At 34.2% G+C, this 14611-nt stretch overlaps 1 protein-coding gene across 1 annotated transcript; it reads left to right on the forward strand.

Annotated features, from left to right (window-relative positions):
* The first annotated feature begins 6038 nt into the window (after positions 1-6038).
* On the forward strand, positions 6039-7348 carry LOC143614067 (F-box/kelch-repeat protein At3g06240-like). The gene has a single exon (XM_077087609.1). It carries the CDS (start codon positions 6157-6159, stop codon positions 7318-7320), a length of 1164 nt encoding a protein of 387 aa, XP_076943724.1. The 5' UTR covers positions 6039-6156; the 3' UTR covers positions 7321-7348.
* Positions 7349-14611: the final 7263 nt, after the last annotated feature.

The raw sequence follows: 14611 nt of genomic DNA on the forward strand, positions 1-14611 counted from the left end.
TCGATAGACATATATACCTGGCAGCCGAACTTGAAGAAAACGCCAAGAGGAGGAAGGATGATCGCGAGTATGATGTCGATGCAGTTCATCGTACCTTCGGATGCCATCTTCCTGTCTATTACACTTATAATAATTCTTTCTATAGTTTAATACCAAATAAATTCGAATGCCTAGGACATTTGTGTAATACTATTTATAGCCCATAACGGAAGGGGGGAGGAAGAAGAATCGTGATTCCTTTTCCTTTATTCTTTCTTTACAGCCTTCTCCGCACATGACAATCATACGTTTTTAAAAGTTTTTAATCATTATTTATTGTTATGCTTCCATAAATATGATTATGCATATTTATGTAATTTCTATCTTTTTTTGTATTTTTTATTTAACCTAGGGGTGTGTTTTCTAACCGTACCCGAATACCAACCCCGACCCGGAAAACTTGAACCCAACCAACCATAATCTTAAATTGGTCGATTATCGAGTCATTTTTCCTTAAGTAACCCGAATAACCCGATCTGAATATATAAAACGAAACACGGAACACAAAACCCAAAAACCACCCGAACATTTATTGTCTATTCTTTTTAGATGTGTTTTGCCTTGAGGTATTTGTATTTGAAATATTATATTTTGTGGTTAGTTTCAGAACTTTTGATCATTATCATTTCATATTATCACATGATGGTTGAATTTTTATGATATTTATTTAGCAGCATGAAGATATTTGTGAATAAATATATATATTTTTAACATTTAGTATTTAAAACCTGAAAACCGAGCAACCTCATCTAAACTAACTCGAACCTGACTAACCCGAATTTACATCGATCGGTTATGGGGTCATTTTCTCCCGACCAAAAACCAGAAAATTTAACCTACAAGAAATTATTATTATTGGTTATCGTCGTCTTCTTTTCTTCCTCTTTGTTGTAGATCATTCGGCCCATCAAGTAACCAGCCAATTCCATTGCGGAGTCAGCAGTTTGAGGAAGATAAGACCTCACCATATCGCGGATTTCCCGCGGAAATCCCCATATGTATCGTGTTACTTTGCTGGACTCGAGGTTAACCAGCTGGGGTACCAGGCGACAGTACTCATGAAACTTTGTGTTGTATTCTCGGAGGTTTGTCCCTACGAACTTATGATTTAGAAATTTCGTTTGAATTTGGTCGGTTTCGTGCATCGGATAAAATTTCGCCATCAACATTGCTTTGAATTCTTCCCAAGAAAGATCGTATAGAACTTGACGTCCTTTGCTCAAAATTAGGTGTTCCATCATTCCAACGCCTCGCCTTTAAACATTTGCGCGGAGTATTGGATAATCTCTTGATTCGAACACTTGCTTATGATAACAATCGATTCCATTTCCTCAAGCCATCTTACAGTTGTGATAGCTCCTTTGTCTCCATGAAATTCTTTTGGCCCAAAATACTTGAAGTCTTTGAACGAACATCCACCAATATTCAACTTCTTAAAGTCTTGACGAATACCACCATCAGCATTTGACTCGTGAACACTCTCCTCAACATGGGATGGTTTCGGACGGGATTTAACGGATTTTCGCGAGAGCTCAACAGATTGAGAATGTTTTGATTGTTTGGATTGAGATCTTGCTTCGGATTCAGCCCTAACGGTTTCTTTTATCATTATTTGAATTTGATTCATATATTTATCGGGAATTGGTTCTTCTTGTTCTTTCTCGGGGTCTTTCCCCTTTTCTTTTCGATTATCAACTTCTTTTCGAGCTTTTTCAATGTTATTACTTTGTTGAGACATTATTCTTTTTCTTTCTCAACCTTTCTTTTTATCTGAAATTTTAACAAATTTCTTTCTTTAAAGTCATGTTTTATTTATTCAACATATGTATATATCGTGTATGATATATACATAGATTATTACATTATACAAACATATATATACATCCATATTCGATGTATATATTTATTCTTATCCATACATAACACATATATCACACAAGGTTACATTTTTAACATACACACTTCCTTTCCATCACTCATCTTCAATCCTTCATAAATTTTCTCACCACCTTGGTTAACTTGTTACATTTCCGAAGAAGCTTGTCTCCTATTTTCTTCTTTTCTTCTCATCTACCGATATCTTCTTTCTCAATTCATCCGTTTCATGCAAGGCTCGATCCAGGTGTTTTTCCTGTGACTGAGGAATCTCGTTGGGATATCCGTATCTTGGCGGTGGGTCGCGGTAACCCATCATTACTACGTCAAAATGGTTCTTTGGTTCCGGATATGGAGATGTGGTCACATCATATGAGTAGTTGAAAAATGCCTCAGCAGCTTCGTTATGTTGGCGGATTTCATCCGTTTGTTCTTCCTCTGTCGGGATCGTGCCTTGGTAGGGTGGAAAGCTTGATGATGCTTTGTTTCTCAGTTCCTCAAGGTATTGCATATACGGATCAACATAGCCATAACTCGGATTTTGGGGAGAGAGTGATTCCTCCATTTGGGTCGACACTTCATTTGGGTTCTCAGGGTATTCCTCTTCCGGGTCCTCCTCGGATTCCTCCTCTGGACCTCCTCTTCCTCGGTTTCTTCTTCCTCCATTAATTGAACAGTCTCTTTCACAATCTGGGGCATTCGGAAACTCTCGTAGGGCATCATTACTCTCATCTTGGGCTTGCGGGATGGTCCTTCATCTTTGTTGGGATGGGAATCAACTGAGTCAAAGGCAGAGCTTCCAGTGTGCCATCTACGTTGGTCAAAATGGCATTGCATCCAGTCATATGAGGGAGATCTTGGTTCCTCCTTGATTGGTCAGTTGGAGAGGAAAGCGTATGATGGGTAAGGATTTGATGGTAGGTACGTCGGAACTCCAGTTGGGTAATACGGTGGTATCTCGGATGGTTGATATGTTGGGATTTCAGATGGGTGATATGCTGGGACTTCGGATGGGTGGTACATGGGGATACTTGGCGGATGGTAGCTTGAGTGTCTCGGCGCTTGATATCCTTGCCATGGTGTATCGTCGGGAAGATTGATCGGATTTTGTTCAGTACCGGGGAATTGAAATGGTTTGGTTAGTTCATGTTCCACATCTTGATCGAAGAATGCTTCATAATAGTCTTCGCTCATGTTATCTTTGGGTAGTGGTTCGGCAATTCCAGCCTCCTTTGCTTTACCTACATAGTTCTCCATCATGTTCTTGAACGACATCTAACATTTTGGGTGGTTTAGAGTGAGGAGGGAAAGAAAAGGTTTACCAACTTATCTTATCCCTATTTCAAATAAAGCAAGTAATGAAAATATTTTCCAATACTTGGATCGAAGCTTAGGTATTAACTTGTAATACCTAATTCGCTAAGATCGATGGCTCTGATACCAACACTTGTCACACCCCAGACCACGGCCTAGGCGTGTGACTCATATGTTGGTACCACAATTGTAATTAAATCAGAGTTACGTTTTAATAGCGGAAGTCTTGAAAACTTGTGGATTTAAAATGTAATATTTACATATACAAAAGACGGGATTTAAAATTTTCTCGTTTGATGTTTAAAGATTACTTGTTTTACTTTACAAAAACCACCATTAGGATTATATTAAGCTTAAGCAAAAAGATCTGAGCCATCGGATGTCAAAGAGATCATCGATTCGAGGGAGTGGATAACGATTATTGATTGTGACTTTGTTCAATGCTCGATAGTCGATACACATACGCATAGATCCATCCTTCTTTGTAACGAAAAGTATCGGCGCTCCCCATGTTGATGAACTCGGTCGAATGAAGCCTTTCTCGAGAAGCTCATCGAGTTGTTTCTTTAGTTCCTTCATTTCAGTCGGCGTTAAGCGATGGCCTTAAGCTGGCCCGTCGCGTATCGCGACGTAGACTCGGCCAGTCACCCCTTAGACTTGCCACGTGTTTCCACGTGGCGAGCGTTGCGCCACGTGGCGAACGGTCTGCCACGTGGCGAGACACGTGGCACACCACTTGCCTCGCTGTCAGACAACCCATCGCGATACGCGATGGGTCTTTCTTCTGATCCATCGCGTATCGCGATGAGTCAGAAAAATCCGATTTTTCATTTTAAACCCTAAGGTTTGAAATTTGACATTTTAGGTCCTTTGACTTTGGAAACTTGTTAAATTGAACCCAATATTTTCACGATGTTACAACTACTAACCGTTGAAAGGTTAGATGATCCTCTATAACAGTTTTCTGTATTGTAACAAATTAATCATGTTCTAGTTTTTTTACAAAATCCTAAAACATAAAATAACTAGATTTTGCTTTGTTAAATATAAGTAGTATTATAAAACGGACATCTTCGAGTTGACGTAATCATCTCGTTTATAAAAGAATGTTTTAGTTGACATGCTTCGATCGTTTAATAAAACATAACCCCTACATAGGTTAAAATGACATGTCACTTTAAAGATGGATTAAACCACTCTCCACTTGTTAAGCGTGTTAAAAAGACCCATGGTTATGCTTTAACGGGTTAAAATGAACAATATGTATTAATTACTAATTGATTTGTTATTTTAATTATGTATTAATAGGAGAGATATGGGGTTAAATGGGTTAAATCATTTACTTTGGATGACATAGAGTGAAAGATAAAAAATAAATGATGTAAAGCTTATGTAGAATTAGGATGAGTTATAGTATACCTCATAACTATCTACCTATTTAATCTATTTATTACATCATGTTTACAACCCGACAATATGTGAAAATCGTTTATAGCATGAATAAAACTTATGTGTTTGTAAATATGGAGATCAAGAAAGTTTAAAGACATCTCCACTAATATATAAAATAATATTCGTTCCAATTAGGTCACTCTAAAAAGTATTTCAATTAAGTTATTCAATTTCTTATTTTATTTAAATTATAGGTTTTAACATGTTTTTTTGAGCATTTTTCTTTTTTGTTTCACATAAGAATTTTTTTTTGAAGTTGACGTGGAGCGGTGACGTGAGTTTTATATTTTATTTTTAAATTTTAATATAATTAGCTTTTTTTTACTTTTTAAACATAACTACGTATATTGCAAATCCCGACCCATACATCTTCAACGCTGGCTCTAAGGGCAGGCAAGGTAGGCGCCCGGTCGGGGCACCTCTTTTTGGGTGCACAATTTTTTTTTAACGTTCTCGATATTATATATATATAGAATACCCGAACAGTTATAACCTCACTATTTTATAATACCCGAACATTTTTTAAACCCATTTTGTTTAGATTATCCATAGACTTATAGGCCCATTAAAAATTTAAAAAAAAAGACTATTTACTTTTAATTGATAAACAAAAGTTAAATTAAAACAAAAAATGAAATGAATATGCAGGATAACAACGCTGACTTCGAACACCAGCAATCATGTAACATCTGCTGAAATTGGTTTTTCGAAATTGTAGTTATTGAAATCTTATTTGCGATCCATACTGCCCCAAGAAAAACTTCGTAGGTTGGTGATGATAGTTATCGAGAATGAAATATTAGAGAACATAAAAAATTGATTCACCATATTGCAATCAAGAATGTTATGAGAGGTTCACAAATTATCGGGTAGCTATTAACTTATTCGGTATGTCATAAACTTATTCTAATATCATTATTTTGCTAATTGTTATGTTTATTGTCATAAAAGTAATCGTCGTCTAAAATAATTATTTACATTAATACGTTAAATCTTAAGTTGATATTTTTTTTTGGCTCGTTCGGCACGTGAATTCTCAGGGCCAGCTCTGTACATCTTATTCTTCATTGCTTTCTTGATGCACAAAAATCTGGTGTGGCTCGATTTGAAGATCTATTGATCCGATTTGAGAAGAATTTACATGAGTGTCTTAAATGGCTCACTTTTAAAACTTGGTTATCATTTTATGACATTATTCCTAATTAAATAAACATAAACATATATGTTGTTTATAAGAATTTTAAGATTATTTTTGTTCTCCGCAAAAGAGAGGTGAACAACTTTTGTAAGACGGTTCCGAAAATGACGTAGCCGTACCCAAATCAACTTTAAACTTTGGTATTTTAGCTAATTTAAATCAATGGATTTACAATTATAAATAACTCCAATACTTGCATGTTACGGCATATGATCAAACAAACCCTTATATAAACTCTAAACCGCGTACGTCTTCAATCGGCATTCAAATCTATAATCATGGCTGCAGAATTACCTTCAGAGAGCATCTACGATATCTTGTCAAGACTACCCGTGAAATCTTTGGCTCGTTTCCGATGTGTAAGCAAGTTATGGCGCAACTACATCAACGATCCTTACCTTGAAACCATGCATGCCAAACGAGCAGTTATCGACGATCCAATACTCGTCACGTTCCGTCAATTTGTACCTGATCATCCTCCTAATTGCACTCCGTGCACACTGGTCAGTTTTTTGGAATATAAAAAAGAAGAGAGTACTAGTACTCTAGAGATGAGAAAGAAGCCACCCGCGCTGGAGTTTATGTGCGGAATAGAAGATTACAGATATCGTGATGACATGATTCTAGGTTCCTGCAATGGTCTGCTCTATTCGTCGCAAGACACCACTTTGATTGTGATCCATCCTCTAAAGAAAGAATGTTATGAGCTGCCACAGATCATTATAACACAACACCCAAAATCATCATCATGGCATTGGTGGCACATTAGGAAGTCCATCGAGTCATCATGTGGGCTTGGGTTTGATGATTCCACCAACACTTTTAAGATGGTGTGTGTCGTGCCAAGCGAGTCAGAAGACGTTCTATACACCATGGTGCATGTGTTGGGCACAGACTCGTGGCGACAGATACCCCAAGTCCCTTCAACTATCATTAACGGTGAAGGTGTGTTCATTAATGGATGTCTGCATTGGTTACCGAAGGATGATAGTAGTTGGCAAGTAATAACATTTGAGATGAAAACTGAGGAATTCGGATGGATTAAACCTCCTAGAGAAACAGTAGCTCCTACAGAGTGGATTGATGTGCATTTGGTTAACTTACATGGTCAACTTGGATTTGTGTACAACTCTAGCATGGAGATGTGGGTGTGGGTGTTGAAGGACAGAGGATGGCTGATGCACTGTCAGTTCGAGCAAAAACGGCATGAATATGGTCACCTAAAGGTCTTAGGTTTCTGGAACGCAAAGGGGGACATATTAGTGATAAATAAAAAGAATAGAGGATTGTATGTTTACAACTTAAAAAGTAGAAGTTTGTGTGAAGTCAGCTTTAAGGGTTTGCAACAAGGACGTGTAAAAGATACTCGAATGTACCAAAGTAGCTTGTTTACAACCCGATATACAATTGAAGAAAACCCCAAGGAGAAAACGTTAGCTTGAATGTTTGACACGACAGGTTTTGATCTAGGTTAGTATATTAGTATGAGTGGATTGACTTGTTTTAGTTTTTTGGGTTTGAGATTGATGGCATTGACACTGAATTAATAATTATCGTTGTCTACGAATACAAAGAACAAGGTATTTTGGGTTTTTATTTCTAACATGTTTAATGAATATGTTGTATTGTTGTGTTTGAGTTTGTGTGTATAGCGTGTTTAATTAATTAAACAGCTATGTTATGATTTAGTTTGTTCTTTAACTCATCTCCCTGTATAATAAAAGAAGAACCACGTGTAGCAATTGCTGATGTGTCAACAATACAAGCCATATGCTGATGTGTCAATCTAAGGATCTACGCCTCTAGGGTTTTAATTCACAGATTTGCTTTCTCCCATTTGCAACTTTAAAATTCAAATTTCGAAACACAACTATCTAAACCCTAAATATGTCATCGTTCTTTTTTTCATTCATAGGTCTTCATTTTGTTTATCTCCACCATGTCAATCGGCGGTTTCAATTAAGGTACCTTCTATCAACAATCGTTCGGCTCTTATTTGTATCTATGTTCTTTTATGATTCATATAATCCCTAAACCTATTTTACTCTTCTTTAGATTATCTACTAATGAAACCCTGTGTATGCAAAATTTAAGGTTCGTGGTGTTCTTCGTCAGCGCAGCGGCGGCGGTTTTATTGATGGAATTGATAAGACCAAGAGGTTTCTTTCAAGGATTATTCCTGCAAAGATAATTTCCCCCGATTCCTAATTAACTCAAGTCTTAAAGGTAATTCGTTTTACCCTAATTCTTCCCTATATTTATTTTAAGCCTATTTTTTTAGTCATTTTTTCCAGATTCAATGATTCCATATTAGAGTTTGGTTTGTTTATATATGATGTATCTGATTCATCAAATTGCTTACCATATTGCAATTTAGTATATCAAAAAACATTTAAACAATTTACTCAATATCATTAGGTTGCTAATTGCTTTTGCATCTGCATTTTGAATTTATAAGTGGATTACATTTTGACTAACAAACATATCATATTTTATAATACAGAAGCCTCTAAAAAATGTGTGTAGAAGTGCATCAAAACTGCACTATTCGGTAGCAGCAAAGAAGATTGAGCTCAATCAGTTGAGATTGAAGTTAAAGCTTTATTCGGATTTAAACAAACAAGTAAGACATTATTTTTAACTTATTTTTGTTCTTTCACTTAAAATATTTTGTTCACATCTTTGGTTCATATGGGCTACCTTAACGAATGGGCTAAAGTTGAATTTTATTAATTTCCAGGTGGATAATCAATCTGTGAAGTCGTCACCTTAATCAACACTCAATACATATAACGGGGTCCACTATGTAGTCTACTCTATCAAGGGTATACAAGTTTGCATGCGAATTTTGTTAACTGATAGTGTAAAATAATATCACTCAAATTGGGGCTTCTTATCATCCAATCATCACCAATTCGATTCTGTCAATGCTAGGTGTGCGTTCAATTCCTACTTCCTTTGGTCATTTGAGGTTTAATACGTGGAATTCTTTCATTTACATGTTTAGTTGTGGTGTAAATAATGAGTTTTTTCTTGAATGTTGATGCTAATTCAGTTAATTTCAGAGTTATAGTTTTCAATTTAGGCTAACAAGAAATGAAATATAATGATTATTTGCATGATTTGAACGTTAAGAAGTTAGAACAAAAAATAAGTAGGTACATTCTTGGTGTTGTGTTCATATTAAAGGTTTTGTTTTCATAAGTTTTCATCCTTAAAAGTACAAACAGAAGAGAAACACATCAAGGAAGTCCAGCAAGTGTTTTGTCATTTAAACAGTTAATATTTAATTAACAACATTTAAGATAATTCTTGATTGGTACATTCTACTGTTGTTATTTCTTTATTTAGTGATCTATAAGTATTATTTCATCATTCAATAGTGTGATCATGCGTTGTAGAACAAATGGAAATTATACTAATTCTTTATTTTATCGAATATATTCAAAAGGGTTGCATCTTTTGTTAAGACAAGAGGATATAGAGACGCATCAAGGTTAGCGACTTGTAGGGGAAGATACCTACTTAGCTTAGCTGTGTATTTAGGGTATAGTTGGCTAGCCTGGCTCCTTGTTTATTTATATATTTTGTTTGATGCTGCTTTTTGCTTCTTATGCCCTATTCTTAGTAGGCTACAGATTCCTTGCTATTTGGTAGTTTGATATCTATATATTGCTAAGTGTCTTTGCTTGTAGGATGTATGTTTACTCTGTTTACCTGTATGTAGCTTTATGAGCCGGGGGGTTCTCTGGAAGCAGCCTCTCTATTCTTACGGATAGAGGAAAGACTTGCCTACATCCCACCCTCCCCTGACCCTACCGATAGCATGCTATACGGTGGGATATACATGGCTTGATTGATTGATTGAAGAGGATATAGAGACAGCATATTATAATACACATGATGCAAATAATATTTGTTGGTTTTCCATCCCGTCTGCAGTTATAAATTCAAACTGAATTTTAACTGAGATTTCATTTTGATCCTCATATGATCAGTCATCACCTCACACATGTTTCACTCTTTATTGTTGTAGCTTGTGTTATATATTATTATGTTTAATGAGTTTTTCCTTTTTCCTTTCTTTTTTTGAAAGGGTATGCTTATTGATTATATGTGTTTTAGGGATTTAGATGTTAAACATAGATGGTCCGGTAATTATTTTAATCATTTGTGGTAGTTGGATGGGTCTGGCGGTTTGCTATGGTGAGTCGAGTTTGGGTCACAAAAATTAATTTTCAGTACTGGTCAAAACAAAGGTCTGGCTCGCCACCAAGTCGAATGAACCAATTCCGAAGTGTAATTCAAGCATTAAATAGTAGAGATATTCACGGTCCGGTTTTGATAGTTTTTAGGTCGCAAGCCAAACCGTTGGTAATAGTTTTTGATACCGAAACCAAACTGTTGAAAATTAAAACGAACTGAACCGTTGCTAATGGTTTGGTTTCACGGTTTGAGCTTTATAAAATATACATGCTTTTGTATGTATATGTATTGGCCTATTTTTGTATGTATGCAGTATAAATTATGAAATTAATTAAGCACGTTAGATACTTTTAGATTTATAGTAAAATTTTATGGTTCGGTCTGGTTTTATACGGACGATTTCACGGTTTCAAATCAAACCTTCAACTAGCACAGAAGGAGAACAATTATGTTTGTCAAATTATATACTTTTAATATATTTTGGTTGTCTTGTCAAGAATTGAAACGTGTTTGAGTCATAAAAGACCGATTTAAAGCATGTAAACGAATTTAACCAAAAAGTTGTTTGTGTAGGCTTATTTTATATTTATAGATGAGGTTGATGCTATTGCTAGATGACAATGAGTATATCAACATTTGATACATTAATCGCCATACTTGATGAGGCATTGGTATATAGTCCATCCAACACATGGTCAATTTGTGTTGCATTATCAAGATTTACAAGATGGGATGACCCCAAAAGTTGTTATCCTAGATGGTAATGATTGTAATCTTTCAAATACAACATTAAATGTTGTATACAAGAAGTGTTTAGAAATTTGTAATAAAATTTAATATTATATGTTTTCATCTTTTATGTCATATTTATGTTACATGGTTACATATTTATCCGATTTTCAAAATTTCATACTAAGAATAATTTTTTTTAACCCGTGTGTCACACGGGCATATAAACTAGTTTAATAAAAAAGATGTTGACCAATTAACACGTGGTTATTGGCCAGAGACCGTTGCGGTGGTCTTTTGGATGAGTGTAGATGGTAAAATGGTATAATATAGATTATGTATGTATAAAGAATAAATTATAACTTCTGTTTTCAAATAAAGGGTTATTCAGGTTATTTCACACTAACTTAAACGAACATAGTTAACATAGTTAATGATTTATTAGACTAGGATTGTCATTGGTAACATAACTAAAAAACCGCTCATACTGTTAGTTGGGGAACTTCAAAAAAGTAGGGAATTGAGGAACCTTCTTTCCAACCATTGATCAATTTCCCATATACTTATGGTGCACCTTCAATCACATACATTACATCATTTTTGTAAAAGAAAAAAAAATCAACAAAATAATTATAAAACTAAAAAATAATAAAAAAAGTAAAAAAATCAAAATGTTTATCTAGCATCCCGGGCACAAAAAAAACTCTTCAAAAAAATCAAAAAATTAATTAAAAATTTATAAAAAAATGAAAAAAAAAACATAAAAAGAGTAAAAAGACTGGAAAAAAAATCTTGGTTTGTTGTTTTACATGTAAAATCTTAAAAAAAACTATTGCTTTACATGTAAATGTTAATAAGATTTGTCGTTTTACGTGTATATTTTTAGTGAAAAGTGTTATTTTACATGTAAAATATTAATTTTTACATGTAAAATCTTAAAGACATGATGTTTTACATGTAAAACGTTAATAAGATTTGTTGTTTTACGTGTAAAAGGTTAATTAAAAGTGTTATTTTACATGTAAAATCTTTATGAACATTTGTTTTACATGTAAAATGTTAATAAGATTCGTTGTTTTACGTGTAAAATGTTAATGAAAATTGTTAACCCCCCCCCCCTCCCGACAAGCTAAAAAAATCTAAACCCGCTACAAGCTAAACTAAACCCGAAGGCTAAACTAAGTTTGAGTTTTTTCTTTTTTTTGAACGAGGATGCTAGATATTTTTTTTTATTTTTTTACTTTTTTTATATTTTTCATTTTTTTATTTTTTTTAAATTATTTTTTTGAAGGGTTTTTTTTATAGTGGATGCTATATAAACATTTTGTCTTTTTTTTTATTTTTTGGCTTTTTTTTGTTCAATAATTTTTAAATTTTTTTTATGTTTTTAGTGTTTTTTTTTCATCCTACAAAAATAATGTGATGTATGTGATTGAGTATGCACCATAAAAATGTAGGGAATTGATAAATGGTTAGGAAGGGAGTTTCTCAGTTCCCTACTTTTTTGAAGTTTCCTTTTGAACCTAACTCTTATGTATGTATGCATTATACTCCATAATATGATTGTAGAGGATGAAGGCTATGCCATATTTAATTGGTCACGTGATGAACATAAGGAAGAACCACCAAGTTATGAACATGGAGCCCCATTAGCACTTCAACAACGTATGGATAGATTCATAAGTTTACGTAGTCAAGATCATCAAGCACTTCGAAACGATTTAGTAGAACATCTATGATCCAATGTGAATTAATTGTATGTTTATTTTCTTTTATTATTTTGGTTAAGTTATCTGATGTTTTAACGCCCTGCATGCGTGCGCGGCACTGCGCGCATATAATATATATATATGTGTGTGAACTCTCGGGGCAAAAGTGAATTGACACTAATTTTGACGTTATTTTACTAATCTTGTGAATATAACATTAAAAGTGGCGGAAGATTAATCAGGCATCATGTGGTGGCGTTGATACCCGAAAGACAAGGGTACATGCACAATCAGCCGGTGTCCCAATGATTGAGTGATATGTGTCTTATGTCCAAGACTTGATGCAAACTACTATCAAGCTGGGGTCTCACTGGAAGCAGCCTCTCTAATCCTACGGGGTAGAGGTTAGCCTGTCTACATCTTACCCTCCTCAGGCTCTACCATAGCTTTGTTATTGGTAGGTTATACTGAGTACGATGATGATGATGATGAAATGTTTAAAAACCTAGTTGGTTATCATAATTATATTTAATTGCTTTAATTATTTTCAATAACGGGAAAAATAGAAGAAACATTTTGATTATAAAAAGAACTAGTACAAAGAAATTTCAGCAGATACACAAGTAGAAAACCAGAACTAACACGTATATGATTTAACATCTGTAGCGTGCCCATCCCGATGCATATACCAAAATTATTATCTGTGTAAAATGAATGAATCATGTATTAGTAAGAACTAACAAAATATCAAGAAAATTGATAAGAAAACCAAGTAAAATGACTTACCACTTGGTGATAGCATAAATGGCATAAACAACACCAGGGATCCATCCAAATAGAGTCAATAACACACATATCCAAAATTCCACCTGTAACCAACAACATAATTCTTTCACTCAACAATCAACATGTTCCATGTTTAACTTAAATTTAGGCCTTTAGGCCACATTTATAAAATTAAAAGATATGTAAATACATATTTAAAAATATGTAAACGGTGCTAATATATTTTCAAGAATCGATAGACATATATACCTGGCAGCCGAACTTGAAGAAAACGCCAAGAGGAGGAAGGATGATCGCGAGTATGATGTCGATGCAGTTCATCGTACCTTCGGATGCCATCTTCCTGTCTATTACACTTATAATAATTCTTTCTATAGTTTAATACCAAATAAATTCGAATGCCTAGGACATTTGTGTAATACTATTTATAGCCCATAACGGAAGGGGGGAGGAAGAAGAATCGTGATTCCTTTTCCTTTATTCTTTCTTTACAGCCTTCTCCGCACATGACAATCATACGTTTTTAAAAGTTTTTAATCATTATTTATTGTTATGCTTCCATAAATATGATTATGCATATTTATGTAAGTTCTATCTTTTTTTGTATTTTTTATTTAACCTAGGGGTGTGTTTTCTAACCGTACCCGAATACCAACCCCGACCCGGAAAACTTGAACCCAACCAACCATAATCTTAAATTGGTCGATTATCGAGTCATTTTTCCTTAAGTAACCCGAATAACCCGATCTGAATATATAAAACGAAACACGGAACACAAAACCCAAAAACCACCCGAACATTTATTGTCTATTCTTTTTAGATGTGTTTTGCCTTGAGGTATTTGTATTTGAAATATTATATTTTGTGGTTAGTTTCAGAACTTTTGATCATTATCATTTCATATTATCATATGATGGTTGAATTTTTATGATATTTATTTAGCAGCATGAAGATATTTGTGAATAAATATATATATTTTTAACATTTAGTATTTAAAACCTGAAAACCGAGCAACCTCATCTAAACTAACTCGAACCTGACTAACCCGAATTTACATCGATCGGTTATGGGGTCATTTTCTCCCGACCAAAAACCAGAAAATTTAACCTACAAGAAATTATTTTAAAACATCAATAATTTTATCATTTATGTTTTGAGGGTAAAGTTAAAATACAAATGAAGACAAAATGAGAAGTGTGAGAAGGATTTTTGACCACACAAAAAACCCATTACAAATAAATTCAAAAAACAATAATAAAAAAATCATAACTCAAAATATAAAAAAACGAAAAAATAACAAAAA

This window comes from Bidens hawaiensis, unplaced genomic scaffold (assembly GCF_021521415.1).
Source record: "Bidens hawaiensis isolate Kalapana, Puna unplaced genomic scaffold, B.hawaiensis_p1.1 tig00002273_1, whole genome shotgun sequence".
Taxonomy (NCBI): domain Eukaryota; kingdom Viridiplantae; phylum Streptophyta; class Magnoliopsida; order Asterales; family Asteraceae; genus Bidens; species Bidens hawaiensis.